General features: G+C 54.0%; 1 protein-coding gene across 2 annotated transcripts in view; it reads left to right on the top strand.

The window, feature by feature from the left end:
• The window catches only part of PLXND1 (plexin D1), a 54,442-nt gene that overhangs the window by 24,570 nt on the left and 5,935 nt on the right, over positions 1-23,937 (top strand). For both annotated transcript variants that reach the window (XR_014000395.1, XM_081160034.1), the window contains exons 9-31: positions 5,683-5,787; positions 8,396-8,485; positions 8,693-8,786; positions 9,963-10,117; positions 10,927-11,078; positions 11,936-12,035; positions 12,130-12,269; positions 13,065-13,232; positions 13,314-13,404; positions 13,675-13,938; positions 14,026-14,175; positions 15,053-15,167; positions 17,038-17,145; positions 17,240-17,352; positions 18,186-18,290; positions 18,780-18,910; positions 19,225-19,423; positions 20,782-20,928; positions 21,119-21,275; positions 22,303-22,406; positions 22,487-22,550; positions 23,339-23,373; positions 23,644-23,748. Coding sequence is in view for 1 of the 2 variants with exons in the window: in XM_081160034.1 (XP_081016160.1) it covers positions 5,683-5,787; positions 8,396-8,485; positions 8,693-8,786; positions 9,963-10,117; positions 10,927-11,078; positions 11,936-12,035; positions 12,130-12,269; positions 13,065-13,232; positions 13,314-13,404; positions 13,675-13,938; positions 14,026-14,175; positions 15,053-15,167; positions 17,038-17,145; positions 17,240-17,352; positions 18,186-18,290; positions 18,780-18,910; positions 19,225-19,423; positions 20,782-20,928; positions 21,119-21,275; positions 22,303-22,406; positions 22,487-22,550; positions 23,339-23,373; positions 23,644-23,748 (2,892 nt within the window). In the remaining variant the exon portion in view is untranslated. The remainder of the gene's footprint in view (positions 1-5,682; positions 5,788-8,395; positions 8,486-8,692; positions 8,787-9,962; positions 10,118-10,926; positions 11,079-11,935; positions 12,036-12,129; positions 12,270-13,064; positions 13,233-13,313; positions 13,405-13,674; positions 13,939-14,025; positions 14,176-15,052; positions 15,168-17,037; positions 17,146-17,239; positions 17,353-18,185; positions 18,291-18,779; positions 18,911-19,224; positions 19,424-20,781; positions 20,929-21,118; positions 21,276-22,302; positions 22,407-22,486; positions 22,551-23,338; positions 23,374-23,643; positions 23,749-23,937) is intronic.

The following is a 23,937-nucleotide window of genomic DNA, read 5'->3' as shown; positions in this document are numbered from 1 at the left end:
AGGGAGTCAGTGCGTACCAGACAGGGCCTTGAATTGAAACCCCTCTGTCACCCAGCTGGCGTGGCTCAACGGCTGAACATCGACCTATGATCCAGGAGATCTCGGTTCAATTCCCAGTCAGGGCACATGCCGGGGTTGTGGGCTTGATCCACATTGGGGGGCGTGCAGGAGGCAGGCGATCAATGACTCTCATCATTGATGTTTCTATCTCTCCCTCTCCCTTTCTCTCTCTGAAATCAATAAAGATATATTTTTTTTAAAAAGAAGCCCCTCTTTCAAAGCCCATATTGTTCCTGTTTCCCCCAAAGAGGAGATGGGCTGAAAGGTCCCTGCCTCGGTCTCCCCACTGGCACTGGGGACACAGGGCAGGGCATGCCAGGCTCTCCCTGGATTGAGAGGACATGCTGCCTTGGGAACCACATGCTCCCAGGTTCTTCTGCTCATGTTGGTCCCTTGGGCTCTACAGGCTGATTCTACACTGGCTGTGGGCCAGGCCCTCCCAGGTGCTGTGGGACAGCTGAACTTAATCAGTTACACCAGGACCAAGTGTGGTGGTAGAGTGGGGAACAGGACAAATATAAACAGAAATGCCACATACTGTCTGTTGGTTGTTTCCAGGGTGTGTTCACTTGCAGGGTGACCTCTCATCTTTGCCAGGGATGACCAAACAGGATTCCTGAGACTTTGGCTGGAGTGGTAATAACCAGCCAGATGGGATGGCAGGGGGGTCCCAGGGTCCTGAGACCACAGCTCATCTCCCATCAGACCTGACTGCTGGGCCCTCTGTTTTTGTTTTGTTTTGTTTTTTGTTTTTTTAAAAATATATCTTTATTGATTTCAGAGAGAGGAAAGGAAAGGGAGAGAGATAGATAGAAACATCAATGATGAGAGAGTCATTGATCGAGCAACCCAGGCATGTGCCCTGACCGGGAATCGAACCCCTATCGCCTGGATCCTAGGTTGATGCTCAACCGCAGAGCCACACCCGGCCGGGCGGCCCTTTGTTTTTCATCAGAGCTTCAAGGGGTCAGAGTGAGGTCCTTAGTACCTGCCTGCAGCTCATCTCTCTAGGAAAGGGATGTTTCTGCTCATTTTCCAGATGGCACAACTGAGGTAGTCAATATGACCCAGAGGCCCTGGCTCCCAGTAGAAGGAGGTCACTGGGGCCCCAGGAAGCAGCCCCAGTCTCTTGGCACAGCTCAGAGAACCTTGTCAGGAATCTTTCAGTGTCAGCCCCTTTGCCTGAGCCTCAAAAGTGCTTTGAGAAGGGGAGGCCAGCAGGAGCAGTGCTTAACTGAGAGCAGTGAGGCAATGTGAATTTCTGGTGCTGGGAGGTGTGGCTAAACATACGGGAGGCCTCAAGCTGCTGCACTGGACGTTGGGATTTCCAGCTTGGGTCGACCAAGACTTCTGCTCTTTTTTGGGGTCCACATCTTCCAACCTCCGGCCCAGAGTTGTGTACACAGGGACTCAGTGAATGTCAGCGGGAAGCATTTGAGCTGGCAGCCTGCCTTCTGCGCTCTAACCTAGAGGGGTGGTGGGGTGAAGGGGACCCAGTCACATCACAGTGTGTCCAGCATTTATTAAATACCAATTGTATACCTGAGTCTATGTTAGGCACTGGGAAAGAACCCAGTTAAACATAGTTCTGCTCTCCCTATCATGAGCCAGGACCTGAGTTGTGAGTTGTGGCACTATGGTTCTGGGCAAGCCACCAAACCTCTCTGTGCCTGTTTTCCCATCTATAAAATGGAACCTTTTTCAAAGGCTATGGTGGGGATCTAAAATTACACGTGTAACGCACTGACCTCATACTTGGCACATAGTAGGTGCTCACTAAAAGGCTAGGTGGGACAGGAGGACTTCTTTGGGGAGGGGCCTATGCACCAGGTCCTGACATGTATAGGAGCTCACCAGCCTGGAGGTGTTTCTTTGGCTGTGCCCTCATAACCCACTCATACCCACTCTCTCCCAGGGCTGTGGCTCTGTGGGTCAGGAGTTGGGGTGGGGGCACAGAGAGGGCCTGTCTTAAAGGATTATGGTAATCCAGCAGGAGAAGAGACAGCCCCCTCCCTGGGCCTGCGGGAGGCTCTGACCAATGCTTAATTTGCTATTTAATTGAGTGCCAGTTAGCTGTCGAGGCGCCATGCCTCTGGTAGGGCGGCGGGCAGTGGGGTCTAAACATCTTCCTGGACCCTCAGGAGCTGGGAGAGGTGGTGATCTTGGGCAAGGCCAGGGCAGTGCCCCCAGGAAAGGCACGTGCTGGGGCCTGAATCTTGGGTAACTTCCCTATTTCCTCCTAGGCCCCAGAGAGCAGTAGTGGGGGCGTAGAGGATGCTGCGAGCTTTTCCGAGGAGGGGAGGAGAGTGAGGAATGTGGCTGTATCTTCCGCTTTTAGTTGTCTAAGGGATGGTGTGGCCTTCCTGAGGGTGGCTTCCCCAAGGAAGTGTGACTTTAGGCCTTAGAAGCAAGGAGGGTTTGGCAGATGGAAGGGCGGGCTCCCTTGCTGGGGAGCCTGGATGGACACCTCCAGGTCAGCTTCATTAGGAGCCGGTGGAGAGAGTGGTTTGGTAGGAACGTGCGGGCAGTTTAGAGGGATTATGGGGGTGAGGAAAGGTAGGGAGAGGGAACAGGTCAGGTGGTTCAAGGTCCCTGGGCTCGTCAGTGCTCCCCTTGATTGGGATACCAGTTCTCTACCCTTGAACTTGGTAGAGAATGTGGTAGAGTCTGTGAGCTCCAACATAGGGGCAGGACAGTCCCTCTGTGAAGCAGCACATGCTGGGCTCACATTGGGTTTATTGTGGCTCCCCGCATTGCTACCCTGGCATCTGTCCCTACTTCCTGTCTCCTGAGCCTGCAGGCCATGCCCCGTACCTCCCTCCAGCAAAGGGAGAAGCCACTTGGCTTGGTTTGGTTGCAAGTAGGGAAGCCCTAGTTCAAAACGGCCTCGACACCAATAGAATTAGTTGGCTCATGTGAATGAAAAGTCTGGTGCGTGTGACATCACCTTCAGGCACAACTGGATCCAGGGGTTCCAGCAGTGTGGTCAGGGTCCTCCCCACCCCCCTGGGTGGGCTCCATGCTCAGGCAGACCATCCCTCCTGGCAGCAAGATAGGCTCAGCCACTTCAAGCTGATCCGATCCCCTGTTAGCCCTGGGAAACAAGAAGAGCTTTCATTGGGCCTGGCTGGAGTGGCTCAGTTGGTCGAGCATTGTCCTATGCACTGAAAGTTTGCTGATTCGATCCCCAGTCAGGGCATGTACAGATGGGAACCCATCAGTGTTTCTCCCCCCGCCCCTCCTCTCTCTCCCTTCTTCCCTCCAAGTATGTCCTCAGGTGAAGATTAAAAAAAAAGAAGAGTTTTCATTGGTTCTGCAGAAGTTCCGTAGTTGAATCCACTGGTTGAACCAGGATTCCATACATACATTCCCCGAACCATTTGCTGAGGACAGGCATTGAGGCCAGCGTGGTGTGGGGCACCCGCCCATCCCTGGCCCTAGGGTGTCGAGTCAGTCTTCCCAAACCAGAGGCCTGGGGTTGGGGGAGGTTGCCTAAAGGCCAAGCCAGAGTTGGAGGCAGATGGTAGGGGCTAGAGACCAGCAGCAGACACACCAGATGCCCCCATTGTAGGCTTAGCTGACCCTGGGAAGGCATTGGAGGGGGCAAAGTTGTGCCAGCACTCTCAGCCTTGGTTCTACTCAGAATGGGTATAAACATCCAAGTGGCCATGGATTATAAGGGTCAAGAGGAGTCAGGGGGCCCTCAGAGGTAGGCCCACATCATTCCCTCTGGGAGGCCTCTTATGGGAGCCCTCCTGCCTTGACCCCCATCCCCCCACTGTCGACCACTTACCCACTGGTAGGGAGGAGCTTGGGGGACAGAGCCACTGGGTCTCCAGCCAGCTGCAGAGCAGAACTGCCAGCAGCTGTGAAATCTAATTGAAAACATGTGGGTTCCATTCCCTGAAATTCCATGGCGTTCACATGAGATGGCACGGGACAGTGGCTCAGAGAGGGACAGCAACTTGTGTGTGCTCACACAGGGGGCTGGACACCAGCTCCTACCTCCCACCCCTGCACTGTGGTCAGCTCAGGAGGCCTCACCTGGGTTTCGCTGTGTTGCTTCTTTAGCCAAGGCCCCTGTGCTCTGCCCCAGGTACTGCTCCCAAGGAAACCCCTCATCTGGGCAACGTTTCTGGCCTGGTCAGCAAGAGATCTAGAGCCCTCTTTTGCTGCACATTCCATCTTGGGCAAACCATTTTGCTTCTCTGTGCCTTGGTTTCCTGTCTGTCAAATAGGTGTGATGATACTACCTACTTCATAGGGTTGCTGGAAGGAGGATTTGGTGAATTAATACAGGGCCAAGAGCTGAGAACTCTCCAGGTGCACAGTGAGGGCTGTGTGAGTAGCGACTGACACTGTCATCAGCATGATCATTAGTTATTGGCATTGGCATCCCCTCGAGGTCTGGTTGGATGGTAGACCCTGAGGTTCCCCTCAAGAAGCTCCCTGTCTAATAACAATAAGGAGAAAAGACCCTAGGAAGGCCTCCATATTTCAGCCCTAGACACCTCTGACCCTGGCTGGTGACCTCAAGGTGACAGATGGATCATGGTGTTTCCAAACCCTTCCCTGACCAGACTTGGGCAGGAGGAGATCAGAGCAGGAAGCCCCTGTGCTCAAGGGTGGCTGGCCCCTTAGTATGGCTGTGGTTGCTCCAGAGTCCCCAATGCTCCCCTCTCTCAGGGTCCCAGCAGGTCAGGCTCTCAGAGTGTGAGGAGGCAGGACATGGCCCATCAGGAACCCAGGGCAGGATGGGAGCTCCAAATTTTCTAGCTCAGAGAGGCCACTAAGTTGGCACGGTGGGCACAGCCCTGCCTCTAGCTCTGGGCCTCAGTTTCTGGCCCGAGAGTCAGACAGGTGAGAGTTCAAAGACCTGGTCTGCCCTTTGACCTCAGGCAGCCCTGCCTATCTGAACCTCAGGTTCTTGCCTGCCCAACCTCCCTCCCTCCCTTCATTTTTTGAAGTAGCCTCAGTAGCTCCACCTCTGCCATGGGAATGATGATGCCTACGCTCTCCCCGGGGACTCTCGGAGCTGGTGCCTCTGCCCAGGGTTGTGACTTGAACCCAGGCAGTGGGAAAGGCTATCCACTGGAGCCTGGTGGCACCAGGGCCCTCACAGCCCCTGTTTTTCATGGGCCATTCGGAAGCCGGGTTTCTTTTCTCTGAATCATTAACCTGTGTCATCTGGAAACCGGCATTCCAGAGCCGGGTGAGGTCTTGGAGAGTGGGCGCAGCCCTCCCATTTTACAGGGGGCCAATCCTAGACCTCAGCCTCCTGGCCTCCTCTAAGAGGCACGGGAGGGATCCAGTTCTACCACTGGGCAGGTTATTTCATCTCTCTGTGCCTCAGTGTCCTCATCTGTAAAATGGGGTCAGTAAACCCTCCTGCCTGTGGAGTTGCCATGAGGATCAAATGAGATGGTTGGTGTGTGGGACTCTCTGGCACATTGCCCTCAGTGCTGGTGGATCTTATGATTTCATCACTAGTGTTTTCTCACACCAGCTGACTGACACCTCCCCGGGAGGCAGGACTGCATGGTCAGGCTGGGGTGGCCATGAAGCCTATCTCTTCTGAAATCCCCCCTCGGTCAACCCCACCTCCTTGTGTTTTGACTGCAGAGCCCTCAGGACTGCCCCCAGATCCTGCCTTCACCCATGGCACCCATGCCCACAGGCGGCTCCCAGACCATCCCAGTGCGTCTGGCTAACGCCGCCTTCTTCCAGGTAAGTAGAGGTCAGGCCCAGGTGGGATGGGGGTGGAGGGCTGGGGGAGCTAAGTCCCAGAGGGGGCCCTGTGCATTGGGCCCACCACCTGTGTTTTGGTTTCCTTGCTCTGAGTTTCCAGATTCTGTTAGAGAAAGCCCCACTCTGGTTGCATGAGAAAAGGGGGAAAGGGAAGTGGGTGGTGAGTACTAGCAGGGGACAGTAGGCCACCAACAGCCTAAGGGAAACCCTGTCCAGGACCCCCTGGGTATCAAAATACTTTGTCTAGGACCTCAGACTCCCCTACCCTTTTAAGATGTCTTGGCAGAGCTAGGCCCCAGCCCATCATGGACACTGCCCATGTGTACCCCACCCTGCCCCACCCCCAGGCTGAACTGTGACCCTGGACACATCTTCCCAGTTATGACTGCCAGGTCTTCCCTGGAGAATGGCTAGAGAACCCCTTTGCCATCCTACGCTCCATTGTCCAGATGGGAAAAATGAGGCCCAGAAAAGGGAAGTTGATGCCTCTGGGTCACACTGCGTTGGGCTAGACTTGCACCTTAGCCCTGGGCTCCCGATCGAGTGCTCTTCCCTACAACCGGCCTTCCCTTCCCCCACTGCCCATCTGGGCTGGGGGAGGGGATATCACCCCTTTCTGGGTCCCTTCTGGGTGGGAAGCGTTGATGAGTCCTGGAAGCATGCCAGCCACCCCCTTCCCCAGCTCCTGGGTACTCGCCATCTGTCGCTTTCACGGGGAAGCTGAGGCCTGTTGTCACTTGTGGGGGCCACGCGGGGCCACGTGCTGGGCATCTGGGATGTGGTTGGACTGGAGCTGTGGGGGGTAGGGGGGGCCCTGCCCTTGGCCCTCAAACTCCACCCTGCAGTGGTTGGGGCTGAGCCTCCCAGAGCTTCCAGGGGTCTAGGTCCATGTAGAGGGCAGTGCTGCTTCCCCAGGCTGCAGGAATCTGGCATCAGGAGGCCTAAGCCCTGGGTTTGGGTCCTGGCTGCTGCTTTCTGGCTGTGTAATTGGAGGCATGTGTCTGCCCTCACTGGGCCTCAGTGATCCTGTCCCTCCTGTCTCCGGGCCTGCTTCTAGAACACTGAGGGTGGGCATGGGCAGAGCCCCTTGCCTGGGATCTGCAGCAGCCCTGTTTGCTGAGCCTACACCCTGGGGACCCCAAGGACAGGCTGGACCTGCCGTCCCCAAGGTGGCCAAGGCCTGAGCTCAGGGACTCAAAGGACAGACCCACCTCTCAGCTCAGCATGGCAGGGGACAAATGAGCTTTCAGCCTTGTCAACACCCACTTTCCTATGTTAACTTGAGAGCAAAGAGGGGAAGGGGGCAGGGTAGGGGAAAGGTTGCTGACCTGCTTTCTCCTCAGGGTGTCACATCTGCCAATGATAGGGTCATAAACAGGAAGTCCTGCCACGTGGCTGGCCTAACACTCATGAAACCCGAGTTTGTTCACTCAGCAAATATTTACTGATGCTACTCCCCAGAAGCCCCATGCTGGGTCAAGGGCAAGATGAGACTGGGGAATTGGGCCCTGTTTACTTATTCAACAAACATTTATTGAGTACCTTCTGCGTACTAATAACAGCCAGCATATATTAGGCACCCAGAGTGTGCAACCTACTAAATATACATGAACTTCAGTTTTCTCAGCAGCCCTGCAGAACAGGGAAGCTTGTTTTGTTGCAGAGTTTAAGAAAACCAAGGCTCAGAGAGCATGGACCACATGCATAGGGTTGCACAGCTAGGAAGTAGCAGAGATGGGATTCAAACTAGGGTCTGTGTGAGGTAGAACCTGAGCTCTTTCAGCTGCTGTCAGCTGCCCTTGGAGGTGTCAGAGGGGCCAAGACTCAGTCCCAACCCTCCCTAGTGGGTGAGGGGACAGGTGAGAACAGAGTCTGGGCATCGAGATAAGGGTAATCCTTGGCATAAAGGGGGGGGGCACGCTTTCAGAGCTTAATAGAGCCTCAGCACACACCCAGATATTTATTGCTGAAGGAGTAAATGGGTGAATGATCAAACGAGGGTGCCCCCCTGATCTGAGGGGGGTCTGGGAAGGCTTGGAATGTGGGACATTTGAGCTGGATTTTGAAGACTGTGTGGTTTTGCTGGGTGATGAAAGGAGAGACAGGTTTTTGGGTGGAAGTACCGGCTTGGTCAAAGGCCTGAGGGCGAGACAGTCTGTTCTGTGTCCAAGTGTCCTGGTTTATCTGTGGCATGGGCCTTGTGGGGCAGAGGTGGGGGGTGTTAAGGTTCAAAGAGCAGGTGGAGTCTCACTGGGATGAACCTTTAATGTCGGCCATGCTAAAGAGCTAGCACTTTATGAGCTGAGTAAAAGGCATTCGTTTTGGCCATTAGGGATGGTGGAGAGGCTTTTAGTGACACAGAGTGCACAAGGCCAGAGTTCTAGGTTTTCATGTACTCCTTGCCTCCTTCAAGCATTGGACATCGAGGCAAAAAAGGACATTCTGGAGGAGGGCATGGCCCAGGCAAAGGCCTGATAGTAGGACCAAGCCCTTTGTCCAGGGCAGCAGTCTATGATGTCCTGATGGGAGATGGAGGGCAGTGGGTGCTGACCTGACTCTCCCTATCTGACCTCCTTGTTTCCCACAGAGTGCATCCCTTGAATGTAATTTTGGGCAGGAGGAGATCTTTGAGGCAGTGTGGGTGAATGAATCCGCTGTATTCTGTAACCAAGTGGTGGTGAGTGGGATGGCTCCAGCGGGGGGGCTTGGGGAGGCCTGCACAAGTCCTGATGCTGCACTGCCTTCGTCCCATCTAACCTTCCTCCTCCTTTTGGTCCCCCCATTCCCAAAAGCCCTACCCTCATCTATCTCCATGACATCCTCTCCCCTAGCAGAGACCTGAACATCACCTACACCCCTCATGCTTTTTCCCATCCTTTCGCAGCTGCACACGACCCAGAAGAGCCAGGTGTTTCCACTCAGCCTCCAACTAAAGGGACGGCCAGCTCGATTCCTGGACAGCCCTGACCCCATGACAGGTTGGAGCCCCCATCCACCCAACCCAGGGGACTCAGCCACAATGGGTGGGGCTCAGCCTTGGAGAGGGGTCTCATTCCAGTGCTCACTATATAGTCACAGATGTCCCACCTCGCCATTTCCTAATACACACAGACTCTCAAATGCCAGTCCTGCCATTCAGTACCTGGTCATTTAGTACATATTTATTTATTTATTTATTTATTTAAAACAACCCAAAGATTTATTTTTTTACTCAATTTACATACTCATCATAGGTTGGCTTGGGGCTCCACTCTGTGCCATTCTTTCTTTTTAATTAATTAATTTATTTTTGTTGAATTTATTGGGATGACATTGCATTATGTATGTATTGAGCAGCTACTCTGGTCCAGATACTGTGTTCTTGTGGGGCATCTCCATGCCAATGCCTGTGCAACCTCGGGCATATACTTACCCTTCCCTTTCTGAGCATCAGTGTCCCCATGTGAAATGAGGGCACAGGCCCTTCTGCAGGGGGCTTGGTGAGTATTTGCTGAGATAATGCACACAATGCCTTACGAGGATGCCTAGGGCACAGTCAGCACCCCAAGATGGTGGTTGGTGCCCTTATTGCTATCATATGTTTGAACTCTCCAAGGGCCTGTCTGTTCATGAGGAGTCTCAGACATCCCTAGTGAACATGGGGCTCCCCACACCCCCACCATGAAGGCCTCAGACCCAGCCTGCACACTGAGGCCCTGGAGAATCCTCCCTGTATGCCTCCTTGGGCCACTCTCAGGGTCTGTGGCCCGCAGAGCCCACGTTGCTTAGTATTTCCCCAGCATCCCGGAGCTCCGCTGTGGGGTAAAGAGACCCACTCAGGCCTGGGTGTGAATCCCAGCTCTGCCACTCATAGGCTGTGTGACCTTGATCAGTCACTCTACCTCTCAGCTTTGTCTCTTGCCTGCCAAATGGGGCTAATAAACAGCTCCCATCTGATAGAATCATGGTGAGGATGGTGATATTAATGAGGCTGTGGCTGCACTGGGCTTAGCACATGCCCCAGAGGGTTTGGAGAAAGTACTAAGAACCTCATAGGGTCCTGACCTTCAGAACCAGGACCTGCCTCTGGGTGGGACACCACAGTGACTGGGTGAGTATGGAGGGGACAGCAGTAATGGAGGGGTTGACCCATGCTGCCTCCATGTCTTTCCCAGTGGAAGTCTATAACTGTGCCATGGGCAGCCCCGACTGTTCCCAGTGCCTGGGCCGGGAGGATCTAGGCCACCTGTGTGTGTGGAGTGACGGCTGCCGCCTTCGGGGGCCCCTGCAGCCCCTGCCTGGAACCTGCCCTGCCCCTGAGATCCGGGCGGTAAGCACATCCCCCCTGGAAGCCCCTGCCTGTGCACCTGCAGAGCATGTGTGCTTGCACACACCCAGGCACACGCATGCACTATTACCTACTGAACACCTGGGTGCGAGGCTCCTGTAGTGCTGGAGACTTAGCTGTGAACAAAACAAAATGCGTGCCCTCATGGAGCTAATGTTTTAGTTAGGGATAAGTAAGGAAATAATTTTTATATAGAAGGTGGTAAGTACTATGGAGAAAAATAGCGGCGGCACTGGGAGTCAGGTGGAGGAGATGCTGGATTGAGTGTCTCTAGTTTTATAGTGAGGGCAGGGACCCTTGCTGATACGGTGACAACTGAGGATGCCAGTTACTCCCAAGCCTCTGTTTTAATTAAGAAAAATGTCTCAGGGAAGGATTCTAATTGACTTAGCCTGGGTCATGGTAGGATTCTGATTATCTTAGCCTGGTCAGGGCCAGTCAGCTTTGGCTGGGAGGCAGGATCGTGTGGTCAGACGTGACCACTGAGAATGGACCTCAGTGTCCTCAGGAGACCCCCCATACCAAATAGCATTGACTCTGTCCATACACTCTGTGTCCCCATACCCTAGTGGGCTTAATCACTCAAATCACTCACACACACACGCACATCCTCACTGGCAGTCCCAGTGACCTGCCAAGTGACTGGCAGTCCCAGCATTCTCAGAGCCTCCCCTAAGTGGCGGTCTGCATGGCCCTGCCTCCCTGTGGGTGCCTGTGACAGTGGCAGGAAACCTTGCCAGCATCTCAGCCTCAGAACCCCATTTGCCCCTCTCTCTTCGGTCACCTGGCAGATTGAGCCCCTGAGTGGCCCCTTGGACGGTGGGACCCTGTTGACAATCCGTGGCAGGAACCTGGGCCGGCGGCTCAGCGATGTGGCCCATGGCGTGTGGATTGGCAGCGTGGCCTGTGAGCCACTGGCCAACAGATACACGGTGTCAGAAGAGTAAGTAGCGGGCAGTCCCCGGGGCTGTTTGAGTGACCTTTAGGCCCCACCCCACCTGTCAGTGTCAACCACATCTCTGCCCTCCCTTCTTCCCTTGGCCACCATGCCCTCCTCAGCAGGCACCCTTCTGCCCCCCAGAAGTTGCTCACTCACAGGTCTCTTGGACTTTGCTCAAGACATCCCCACCATATATCATGCCCTTTTCTGCTTGGGGCACCACTCTTAACCTTCCAGTGCCTTCTCCCCTGGGAAGCCCTCCCATGTTCCCCTAGACCAGCTCAACTTCTACAGAAGCCTCACTCTGATGAAAACAAATGCGCAGTTAAGAAAGTATGGGGGCTGCTGGTGAGGTACAAAGATCTAGGCCTATAGCTGTGGGGCCTGACCCAGAAGGGCTCCAGGAAACCTTCGGGAGCAGGGAATGAATGAAGTGGATTTCCTTTCAGGAGCCTGTACGTCAGGCTTGCAGATAAGGCTACCAGCCCAGCAAATCTTGTGGTCACAGAACTTTCAAGTGTCCTAAGAGACTATCTTGTTTAACCTCTTGTCTCATATTTGTAGAATTGTGGGAAAGTTGTAGAGTAGGGGGTGGTCCCTGGGAAGAGCCAGGATGACATTTGGGGGACCCAGTGGTTCTTTTCCAGGTGATAGGGAACTCAGGGTGTAATGCCTCAGGCATGTCCCAGTTGAATGCCAGCCCCAGCTGTGAGTGGGGGGGCAGGTGGTTGGACGCAAGGATGGGGAGCTCACACACCCTGGGGTGCAATGGGGGCATTGTTCTTGGGAGAAATAGGGTGGTGCCTGACAGGCCCCCATGATCTACTAGCTGCTCCCCTGACCAAAGCTGCCTTCTCCAGGATTGTGTGTGCCACAGGGCCAGCCCCAGGGGCATTCTCAGATGTGGTGACAGTGAACGTCTCCAAGGAGGGCAAGTCACGGGAGCGCTTCTCCTATGTGGTAAGGAAGGCTGCAGCCCACTGTCCTGCCCACCCAGCCAGGCACATACCCAGGGGCTGACCTGAGGCCTCACCACCTCCCTTCCCCCCCACAGCTGCCCCTGGTCCACTCCCTGGAGCCTGCCATGGGCCCCAAGGCAGGGGGCACTAGGATCACCATCCACGGGAGCGACCTCCACGTGGGCTCTGAGCTCCAGGTCCTGCTGAATGACACAGAGCCCTGCACGGAGCTCATGTAAGCCCCTTGGCCCCAGCTGTCCACTCTAGCCCATAGAAACCATGGGGCCAGGAGGCTGGAGGGGTGGAGGTGCTATCCTGGCATCAAGCATCACCCCTTGGCCAAGCCCTTTCCCCTCTTTGAGCTTCGGTTTCCTCTTCTGGTAAGAACAGTGCCAGTGGGTTTTAGGAAGTACTCTGTGCCCAGTATATAATAGGTGTTCCATAAGTGACAGCTGTAGTAAAAATAGTGATGATTGCATATGCTCTGAGATCCTTAGCCCTTGGTGAAACAGCTCTATCTTAATTATGCACTTTCTGTGTACCAGGCTCCATTGATGGGCATTGCTGGGGACACAAAGATGAACCCAACACAGTCTCAGCCCTCAGGAAAAAGCAGACACTCCCATAGGAAGTGGAAATTTCCAGTGGGGTTAGAGTTGGGAGAAAAGTCTGGACTTTCAGAGCCTTGACACAGGGCCCTCACCAGGGGCAGAAGTTGGAAGGGGGGCTCTGGGAAGGCTTCTTGGAGGAGGTGGGACTAGGCAATTAGGAAGTATAGGCAGGGTCAGAGGGGAGAAGGGAAGATATTCTAGGCAGAGAGGACAGCCCAAGCAAAATGTGGCAGTGGGAATATGGAAATAGATTTATGTACAAAGGGGCAGAAAACCACATTGGGGCCAAGTGAAAAGGCCTTAAACCCAGGCCAAGTGCACAGGCCTGTGCCCCTGGGCATTGGGGCCAGAGCATGTTGGGCAGAGGCAAGCAATGGGAGGTAGAGGACCTGCTGACAAAGCCCGCTGCCCTCCCACAGGCGCACAGACACTAGCATCGCCTGCACAGTGCCCGGAGGCACCCTGCCAGCCCCTGTGCCTGTGTGTGTGCGCTTTGAGCACCGGGGCTGTGTGCGTGGCAATCTCACCTTCTGGTACATGCAGAACCCGGTCATCACAGCCATCAGTCCCCACCGAAGCCCCGTCAGGTGAGACCCTGACCCTGACCCCCAGGCAGGTCTAACTCTCTGGGGCTACAGGTGGGCTTATGGGGCTTGCTGTCCCCACAGCGGTGGCAGGACCATCACAGTGGCTGGTGAACGTTTCCATATGGTGCAGAACGTGTCCATGGCTGTGCACCACATCGGCCGGCAGCCCACGGTGAGGGGGTCAGGGACTGAGGTGGGTGGGGGTGGCCTGCAACTCTGAGTGACCAGGCCTCACTCTGCTGCATCTCCCCATCTGTCTCTCCTTATCTTTTTGCCTCTATCTCTGTCTCCTGCCTCCCCATCTCTTCTTGTCTCTCTCTCCCTGCCTCCACCTCTTCCCCTCTGCCACTTTATCTCCTTAAACCTCAATCTCTCCCCATTTCTTCTTGTCCATCTGTCCATCTCCCTTTCCCAACCTTGGCCCATGGCCCTCTCCCACCAGCTCTGCAAGGTTCTCAATTCCACCCTCATCACCTGCCCATCCCCTGGGGCCCTGAGCAATGCTTCAGCACCAGTGGACTTCTTCATCAATGGGCGGGCCTACGCCGACGAGGTGGCAGTGGCCGAGGAGCTGCTAGACTCTGAGGAGGCACAACGGGGCAGCAGGTTCCGCCTGGACTACCTCCCTGACCCCCAGTTCTCCACAGCCAAGAGGGAGAAGTGGATCAAGCACCACCCTGGGGAGCCCCTGACCCTAGTCATCCATGTGAGTGCCAGTGGGTGCTGGGTGGGGGCAGTGAACAGGTCGGGCTCAGCCATGGACCCTGGTGAGCACTCCCTTCCTCTCCCACAGAAGGAGCAGGACAGCCTAGGGCTCGAGAGCCACGAGTACCGGGTCAAGATAGGCCAAGTGGCCTGTGATATCCAGATTGTCTCTGAGAGAGTCATCCACTGCTCGGTCAATGAGTCCCTGGGCACAGCTGAGGGGCAACTGCCCATCACGGTGAGTGGATGGGGCACTAGAGATAGAGGTGGACATAGCCCCCAGCCCAATCTGCATGGGTACCTTTCCTTGACTTAGCACATTGGATCTGAGCATTTTCATGCTCTATAGCTTAGGCAAGCAGAGCAAAGGAGAGCTTTACATCCCCACTTGACAGATGAGGAAACAGGGCCAAGAACTTAGGGACCTGCTCAGTGTCAGTGATTGGTCTCATCTGGCCAAGGTCAGTGATAGGCCTGATGGGGCTGGACTCCGAAAGGCCATAGAAGTTGCCCCTGTTCTACTAGGTGCTCCACCCAGAGTCTGGGCTGCCAGTCACCACACAGAATCATGGAGGGAAGGAAGCAAAAAGAGCAGAGAGAGGGCCCAGAAAGTGGGACCTTTTCTGCACTGTACCTGCTTGCATGCATCCCGGGACGGGGAGCTCACTTTCTCACAGGCAGCACTTACCACCTCCAGACAGCTCTGACTGGGAAAGCTCCCTTTCATCTGCACTTTTGTCCCAATTCTGCCCTTTGAGTCCTTAGACACCACCTGTTCCCCTGTTCTCAGGACAACCCTACAGATACTTGGGGACAGCAGCTATGCCCCGTAAACTGCCCTCGCTCCTCCTCCACTTCTCCCAGGCTGTAGTAATAATCACAGCCCCCTGTACTGAGTTTCCCCTCTGTGCCAGGCCCAGGACTAAAAGCACGACAAGCATTATCTCGTTTAGCCCTCAAGCATCCCCAGGAGGTGGGTGTGTTATCTCTGTGTTATAAACATAGTATCTGAGGCTCAGAAGGTTAGGTGACTTGCTCCGGGCCACACAGCTAGTTAGAAGAGCCCAGGCATAAGTCCAGGAAAGCTACAACCCCCTCCCCCTACCTTTGTGCAGATCCAGGTAGGAAACTTCAACCAGACCATTGCCACACTACAGCTGGGCGGCAGTGAGACCGCCATCATTGTGTCCATCGTCATCTGCAGCGTCTTGCTGCTGCTCTCTGTGGTCGGTAAGGAGCCCCGCCCTTGTGACACCTTGGAGGGCAGACCTACCCCACCTTGCCCCAGCCCCTCTGAAGATGGGCAGATAGAAGAGAAGGCATAGTGGGCTGGGGTTACAGCTTGAACATAGGCTTGGGGGTAGGAACAGGTTCCACACCCAGAGGTGGGGTGAAAGGTGTGCCCAGCACAAATGGGTAGAAGAAAATAGATGTTGGGAGGGCATGCTTTGGGCCCTAGTGCCAGGCAGAGGAATTTGGAATCTTGCTCTCTAGCCAATAGGGAGCTATTGAAGATACTCAAGAGAGAGTTATTTAGGGAAGTTAACCTAAACTATACCACTATTAAAATAATGGTTATAAAAGTAATATATTCAATGTAGCAGAGAAATTGGGACCCTCATACACTGCTGGTGGGGTTAGAAAATGGTGCAGCTACTTTGGAAAATACTTTGGCAGTTCCTCAAAATGTTAAACAAAGAGTTACCATGTGACCCAGCAATCCCACTCCTGGGTGTCTACCCAAGAGACATGAAGACATGTTCATACAAAACTTGTGCATGAAAATTCAGAGCAACATTATTCAGAACAGCCAAAAAAATAGAAACAATCCAATGCCCACCAACTGATGAATAAATAAAATATAGTATATACATACAATGGAATATTATTCGGTCATTGAAAGGAATGAAGGTACAGACTCATGCTACATCATGGATGAACCATGACAACATTATGCTAAATGAAAGAAGCCACTCACAAAAGACCACATATTGCATGATTCCATTTATATGAAAAGTCTAGAATAGGTAAATTCATAGAGACAGAAAGCAGATTATTGGCTGTCAGGGGCTGGGGGAGGGAGGATGGGGAGTGACTGCTAGTGGTTATGGGTCTTGAGGCAATAACAGTGTTCTCAAAGTAGATAGTGGTGATGGATACACAACCCTGTGACTATACTAAAAGCCATTAGAATTGTATTCTGTAAAGGGATGGAATACATGGCATGTGCATTATATCTTTTTTTTTAAGTATATCTTTATTGATTTCAGAGAGAGGAAAGGAGAGGGGGAGAGAGAGAGAGAAACATCGACGAGAGAGTCATTGACCGGCTGCCTCCTGCATGCCCCCGACTGGGGATTGAGCCCACAGCCCAGGCATGTGCCCTGACCGGGAATCGAACCCCGACCTCCTGGATCCTAGGTCGATGCTCAACCGCTGAGCCACGCCCGGCCGGGCATGCATTATATCTTAAAGCTGTTTTTAAAAAAGATTCAATGTAGAAAGTTTTAGGGAAAACTGGATGAAATGGAAAAATAATCATTAATACCCTGTATATTTTGGTATATTTCCTGCCAGTCTCTTTTCTTAAAATTTTATACATATTATATGTATAATATATACAAATATATGTTGTATATAAAAATATAAATATTTTAATATTACATATATTCCCTCTCCCACCCCAGAAAGGGATTATAAGTATAATACTGCTTTGTAATCTGCTTTTAAAAGTTTCTTAATTCACAACACTTGGTCATTGGAGAAATAATTGAATATGCTAAAAAAACAACAACCAGAAACCACCCATAATTCTCTCACCAAGGGAAAGCCACTGTTTTACATACACTTCTTTTTATAAGAATGGGACATTGAGCCTTATTTTACTGGTCATTCTCCCAATGCTTTGCCCCGTAGGAGTTTGTCAGCCCACTGGGAAAGGGAGGCCCGGGAGCCACCTTCCCACACCTTCCCCACAGGAGGTGGAGCTGAGGCGAGCAGGCAGGACCTCTCCCTCCAGGCCCAGGCCCTGCACACAGCAGGTGCCAACAAAAGCTTTCCAAAGGGCTTTCAAGGCCTGACCCCTCTCCAATGCCCACAGCCCTGTTCGTCTTCTGCACCAAGAGCCGCCGAGCCGAGCGCTATTGGCAGAAGACGCTGCTGCAGATGGAGGAGATGGAATCTCAGATCCGAGAGGAAATCCGTAAAGGTAGCGGGTGGGGACCATGCAGGACCATGGGCCTCGGCTTTCCCAACTGGGGAATGGGCTTGAGATACACTCACCACCACCCGCCTGTCACCAGGCTTTGCCGAGCTGCAGACGGACATGACGGATCTGACCAAGGAGCTGAATCGCAGCCAGGGCATCCCTTTCCTGGAGTATAAGCACTTTGTGACCCGCACTTTCTTCCCTAAGGTTAGCCTGTGACCTCATCTGCCACCTCAGGGGCTCTGAGACCTCTCTAGGTTGTGCCATGCTAGCGAGCACTTTTATGCATATGGAGAAACTTGGCTAGTGCAGTATGGGTCCCTTGACCAGTGCAAAACCTGCCCATAGGGCCTTCCAGGGAAGGGCCCAGTTTTCCCCCCACTTTCCTTCTCTACTCACTCAATGTTTAACTGTCTATATAGAAGCTGGCTGCCAGCCTCTCTCCCCTCCTTGGGTGCTAGGCCTGCCTCTCCCCTCAGTGATCAGGCGAGCAGAGGTGGCCCAGGTGCTCCCATGCTTCACATGTCCTGCCAGCCTCTCTCATCTCTGGCTTCTTAGCCAGGCTTCTCTTGGTCTCCACATCCCCTCTTCCTGCCCACTGGACTCTGCCTCACCCCTTCCATGCCTCCCATGCCTCTTTCTGTTCCAGGGGCTACTGCCCTGTCCCTGCCTTCCCTGGCCTGTCCAGAGCATTTGTACTGATGGCCAGTGCCCTCCTGTTGACCTGTTTACACCATTCTCCATGCAGCAGCCTCTCTGCCTCAGTTCCCCTTATTCCACACCAAGCTGCTTTTGTTTCCTTTTAAGCCTTGTGCCCTCTTGCATTGCCACAACTTGGCTTATGCTGGTTCCACTTCTTTTCCTCCAGGAGGCCCCCTGGGACACCCCTCCCCACTCCTCTGGAATCCTATGATTCTGTGGTTGTGGCCCATTGCCTTTTCTTCCTCTATAAAGTGTCCCTTTGCTTTTGTTGAGCGACTCTTGCATGCTAGTCGGGGGAGTCTGTAGCCCTGCTGAGATGCTGGGGTCTGCCTCCACAGTGTTCCTCTCTGTATGAAGAGCGTTATGTACTGCCCTCCCAGACCCTCAACTCCCAGGGCAACTCCCCGGTGCAGGAGACACACCCGCTGCTGGGAGAGTGGAAGGTGAGTACCCTTGACATCCCTCCCTCAGGCTCTACTTTCCAGCTCATCTGATCCATTGATTCCAATCATGGGGGGCTGGGAGGCATCTGCCATTAGAAGGTAGTGAGTACCTCATACCAGGAGGCATTGAAGCATCCCTTCAGGGTGTTATAAGTGCTGACCCACAGGACAGGTAGAGAGGGGAGAGGAATGGGCCTCCCTGAACATCCCACTCTGCCTGCACCTTAGAGAGTGGAAGTTGAGAGGGTCCCTCACGGGGATGCTGGGTTATTCTAGGCACCCTTGCCCTTCTTTGTGCTCCACTTTTCAATTCAATTTAGCCATTGTTCACAGTCATGGGGAATTAGGAGGCATCCACCATTAAAGGTAGTGAACTCCCCATCCCAGGAGGCATTCAAGGAGCCATTCAGGACATTATAAGTGCTGACTCCTGGGCCAGCCAGAGGCACTGGACCTCTGTGGATACCCTATCACAGATTACTTCTGCAGATCCCTGAGAGCTGCCGGCCCAACATGGAAGAGGGAATCAGCCTGTTTTCCTCACTGCTCAATAATAAGCACTTCCTCATTGTCTTCGTCCATGCCCTGGAGCAGCAGAAGGACTTCGCAGTTAGAGACAGGTCAGGCTCTGAGGCTCTGGGGGTGGGTAGGGGCTTGTCTGAGGTCATAGCGCTGGTCCTGGGTCAGCCTGGCTGGACCCTACCTAGGCTGGGGCAATTTGCAAATCACCATGTTCTCTGGGCAGCTGGCTGGCCTCCAGTCTGAGGCCTGGGCACTGGGGGTTCTAAGACTCCGCATTCCTCCCCTTCCTGGGCCTGGATTCTACCCTCATGGGCACAACAGTGATAAGGCTGCCCGTAGCCCCCACTGTGTGGTCCCCAGATCCCATGGCCGTGAGGTGTGGCCACAGCTGACGCCCAGTGCTCACCCACAGGTGCAGCCTGGCCTCCCTCCTGACCATCGCGCTCCACGGCAAGCTCGAGTACTACACGAGCATCATGAAGGAGCTGCTGGTGGACCTCATTGACGCCTCCGCCTCCAAGAACCCCAAGCTCATGCTGCGGCGCACGGAGTCTGTGGTGGAGAAGATGCTCACCAACTGGATGTCCATCTGCATGTACAGCTGTCTGAGGGTGAGGCAGGCGTGAAGGCGCCACCCATACGGCAGGAACCACCACCTCCCAGCCTTCCCACGACAGATGGAACTTTGTTTTTTTCTTCCGCCAACTCTTCCAGGAGAGTTATCACCTCGTTTGTGCAGATGTGGAGAGAGGGGCAGAGGAGGGCTGGGATAGGCCCAGAGGATCCATTGTACAGATGGGGGACTGAGGCTCAGTGAAGATTTGGCTTCCTGTGAGGGCTCAGAGCCAGCTGGGGACAGAACTGAGGCTATATCAGGGACCTTCTGGATGATTGTCCTCAGTCATCAAACCCTCCCTGGTCTACCTTTGGGCCTCTGCTCTGAGTTCAGAAGATAAATGAGACCCAAGTCCAGCCATTGAGCCTCTCCCAGCTTTAGTGGAGAGAGATATAGAAACATTAAAATACAGCGGAGCTTGCCCTGGCTGGTGTGGGTCAGTGAGTGGTTAGGGCAGCAGGCAGTGCATGGAAGGTTCCTGGTTCAGTCCTGAGGCAACCAATTGATGTGACATTGATGTTTCCCAGACACTCACTCTCTCTTCCTCCCTCCCTCCTTCCCACTCTCTCTAAACATCAATGGAAAAAATATCCTTAGGTGAGGATTAACAAAAACCAAAAAAAGTTGGCATGCCACCTTCATCATGCCAAATCTGCCTGACACTATTATGTACTTAATTTTTTCCTTAAATCATGCTACCATTTTTACCTAAATTTCTACCATCAGCGCAATACTCGGTCACTTGCTATAAAATGATCATGAAAATCAGCTCATGGCTATGGATAGCAGCCGAGTCCCTTTCTGGCTGTGCACTTTATGGAAGGGAGACTACCAAGGGCAGGGGTATCTGAGGCCCCTGTTAAGCCCAAGACTCTCCGCACTGACCAGGCTGTGATTTGGGTTGAGACCGTGTCCGTGTTCTGCTTCTATCTGAGCTTACCTTGGGAGGCTTAGCAGAAAAAGTCATAGGCTTGGGAGTCAGCCAATCCAACATTCAAGTCCAGCTCTGCCACTTCCCTGCTGGGTGACCCTGGGCTGGTTGCTTGCCCTCTCTGGGCCTCGCAGTGAGGATGATATCTGGAAGGGTTTGTGGGATGATGAAATGAATGTGCCTGCCCACAGCCAGTGGTGTTCGACCTTAGAGTTCATGGAGACTTCAGGAGGGCTGGGGGAATGGCACCAGGATCCAAAAGGAGGATATTAAACAGGCAGCCACGGAGGTGGGGCAGTGAAGGTGTTCCAAGGCTGCAGCATGGCCAGAGGCTTGGGGGCTGGAATGTGGAAGGTGGGCAGGGAGGCTGTGGGGATCAGGCAGGCTGGGCTTCAGCCCCTGACAGACCCTGCCCATCCCAGGAGACAGTCGGGGAGCCATTCTTCCTGCTCCTGTGTGCCATCAAGCAGCAGATCAACAAGGGCTCCATTGATGCCATCACAGGCAAGGCCCGCTACACGCTCAACGAGGAGTGGCTGCTACGGGAGAATATTGAGGCCAAGCCCCGGGTGAGCCGGTGTGCAGGTGGGGCAAGGGCAGCTGGGTAGTGAGGTGTCTCCATTTCCCAGACTGGGAGGGGGTCCCCACATGCCTGGAGGCTATGATCTTGTCCAGCCTCCTCTGGTAGGTTGTCACCCTGCCAGGGCCCAGGGTAGTGATGGTAAGGACTTGCTGACCCTTCCTTCCCTTCTCTTGCAGAACCTGAACGTGTCCTTCCAGGGCTGTGGCATGGACTCTCTGAGTGTGCGGGCCATGGACACCGACACGCTGACTCAGGTGAAGGAGAAGATCCTGGAAGCCTTCTGCAAGAATGTGCCCTACTCCCAGTGGCCTCGCGCTGAGGACGTCGACCTCGGTGGGCAGGGGTGGGGTGGCACAACTTGGTGTTGGGCTGTTTTGGTAGGAACCAGCCCCTGCCTTAGTCATACACTCCTTTCACTCAGCAAATGTGCACAAATTTTGGGACTGGGGACATGGAGATGGTCAGATGAAGTGTACCCAGCAGCAAAGAGCTCCTGTTCTGGTAGAGAGACAGGTCCTTTTGTGAGCAAGCTGTGGGCAGTAGCAAAAAGTGTTCAGGAAAGGCTTTTCCAAGGAGGGAATGTTCGAGTGGGTTTTGAAGAATGCGTAGGAATTTTGGTTTGGCCAAGAAACTTGGGCCATTTATTTTATGATCATGGGCCTTTCCTGAGCACTTGGTCTGTGTGGGGCTCCCTTATAAGCACCAGGCTCTGATGGTGAACATGCAGGCTCAGTGACTATTTCCTCAGAGCAGGGAACTTCAGGTGGCTCACCAGGGCTGTCATGCAATGGGTGGGGCAGGCTGTGAGATGATCTGGGCAGGTGCTCAATCACCCAGAGCCTGGAAGGGCAGAGGTGGCACTTGGGCTTTACTCTGACAGTGGGGAGCCATGGAACGTGTGTGACCCTTTCACAGGTGGTACCTCTTCTTTTTTTTAAATTGATTTTTAGAGGGGAACATCAATGTGAGAGTGCACCCCCTACTGGGGATCAAGCCCACAACTCCGGGCATGTGCCCTTGACTAGGAATCGAACCGGCAACCTCCTGATGTATGGGATGATGCCATACTGGCCGGGGCTCGTGGTACCTTTTCTTATTTCATCAGCAATAATAACAGTAACAACCCTGAGGACGAGAACATTTCTAGAGCTCCTGCCCTGTGCCCACCACCATGACACCCTGTTCCCCAGTTTTCTCCCCTCTCCCCATTTACAGATGGGGAAATAGAGGCTCAGAGGGAAGCATGGCATGCCCCAGGTTCCACAGAGGGCAAGCAGCCTCTCCCTGTGTGGCCAGGGTGGTGCTCTCCCTTTGGGCCGGCTCCCTGCCCCGGCCCTGATACCCGGCTCCCTGTCCCCAGAGTGGTTTGCCTCAAGCACTCAGAGCTACATCCTCCGGGACCTGGATGACACCTCAGTGGTAGAAGATGGTCGCAAGAAACTCAACACACTGGCACACTACAAGGTGGGCTCCCAGCCACACCCAGCCCCCACTTCCAACCTCCCTAACCTGACCTCTGACCTCAGCCTCTCCCCTCCTGTCAGATCCCTGAAGGCGCCTCCCTGGCCATGAGCCTCACAGACAAGAAGGACAACACACTGGGCCGAGGTAGTGCTGGTGGACATGGGGAGGGTGTCTAGCGCCCCTTCTGAGCAGTCCCAGTGGGGAAGCTGAGGCTTCAAGAGGCAAGTCTGAGCAGGGCCAGGCCAGGCCCCTCTGACCCAGTATTGCTTGGCAGGGCCTGTGGCCAGGCCTCTCAGGCTGATTTCCTGTGGGCAGCCAGAGAGAGGCCCCAGGAGGGCGGGACTTGGTTCCAGTAGGTCTGGGCAACTGCCAGACCAGAGGGGTGGTTGGCATTCCCATCTGGGCTTTGGGTTGTGTTTCTGCCTCAAATCTTACCATCGACACCCTCAAATGCCCTAGACCTAGCTGTCCAGCTGCCAGATCTGAAGTCCTAGGCTCCTCTGGGTCTCAGGCTTCCCTCCTGAGGTCAGGAGCAGGATCTTTGGTCTCTCCCAGCAGCTTGTGAGGTCTGGTAGTTCTGAGGTCGGGTGATGGAGTGAGGGCTGCCACACTCCTATCTGGGCCTCTCCTCTCTCCGTGTGTGACCTTGTCTTTTTCTCTCCATCTCTTTCCCTGTTTCTTCTACCACTTTGCTTTGCATGTCTCTCTCTTAATGCCTCTGTCCTTTTCGCTGTCTTATTCTGTGTGTCTTTCTGGATCTCTCATCTCTTTCTTTGCATTTTTCTCTTTGATTCTTTCTCTGTCTCATTTTCTCTGTCTCTTTGGAACTCTCCATTTCTCTTGGTTTCTTTCAGTCTCTATTTCTATTTCTCTCTCTCCCTCCCTCCTTCCCCTCTCTTGTTTATTTATTGTGTGTGTTTTTCCTCTCGTAGTGAAAGACTTGGACACTGAGAAGTATTTCCATTTGGTGAGTGCCCGGCCTGAGGCCCTGGGGGCTCCCGCCCCTCACTGGGTGTGGACTTGGCTTCCTGCCACCCTGGCCCTCTGAGGAGAGTGCTCCCAGGCTCTGGGAAAGGCTGGGGGTGGGGAGCGGAGATGGGACCCAGAATCAGCAGGGAGCCTGGTCATTTGCAAATTGTGTGCAGAGCTAGTGCCTATGGGAGGAGGACAGTACCTTCCCTGGGATGGTGGAGGCTGGTGCCTGGCGCCAGCACTGACCACCGCTCCGATCTCCCAGGTGCTGCCCACGGACGAGCTGGCAGAGCCCAAGAAGTCCCACCGGCAGAGCCACCGCAAGAAGGTGCTACCAGAGATCTACCTGACCCGCCTGCTATCCACCAAGGTAGGCCTGGCCTCATCTCCTTGTCTTGGAAGGGTCAGCTGTGTGCACATGCCTGGGTGGGGTCTGGACCTCTTCCTGTGTGGAGCCAGATGGGCTCCCAGGGTGAGAGACTAAGGGCTTAGGGTCCTGCCCAAGGAGGTTTTGCTCACAGCCATGAAAGGTATGACAGACAACTTTTATATTAGCCAA

This window comes from Miniopterus schreibersii, assembly GCF_964146895.1.
Source record: "Miniopterus schreibersii genome assembly, chromosome: 15".
In the NCBI taxonomy this organism is placed as follows: domain Eukaryota; kingdom Metazoa; phylum Chordata; class Mammalia; order Chiroptera; family Miniopteridae; genus Miniopterus; species Miniopterus schreibersii.
The sequence above is the reverse complement of the archived record's forward strand: the minus strand, read 5'-3'. Positions and strand labels throughout refer to the sequence as shown.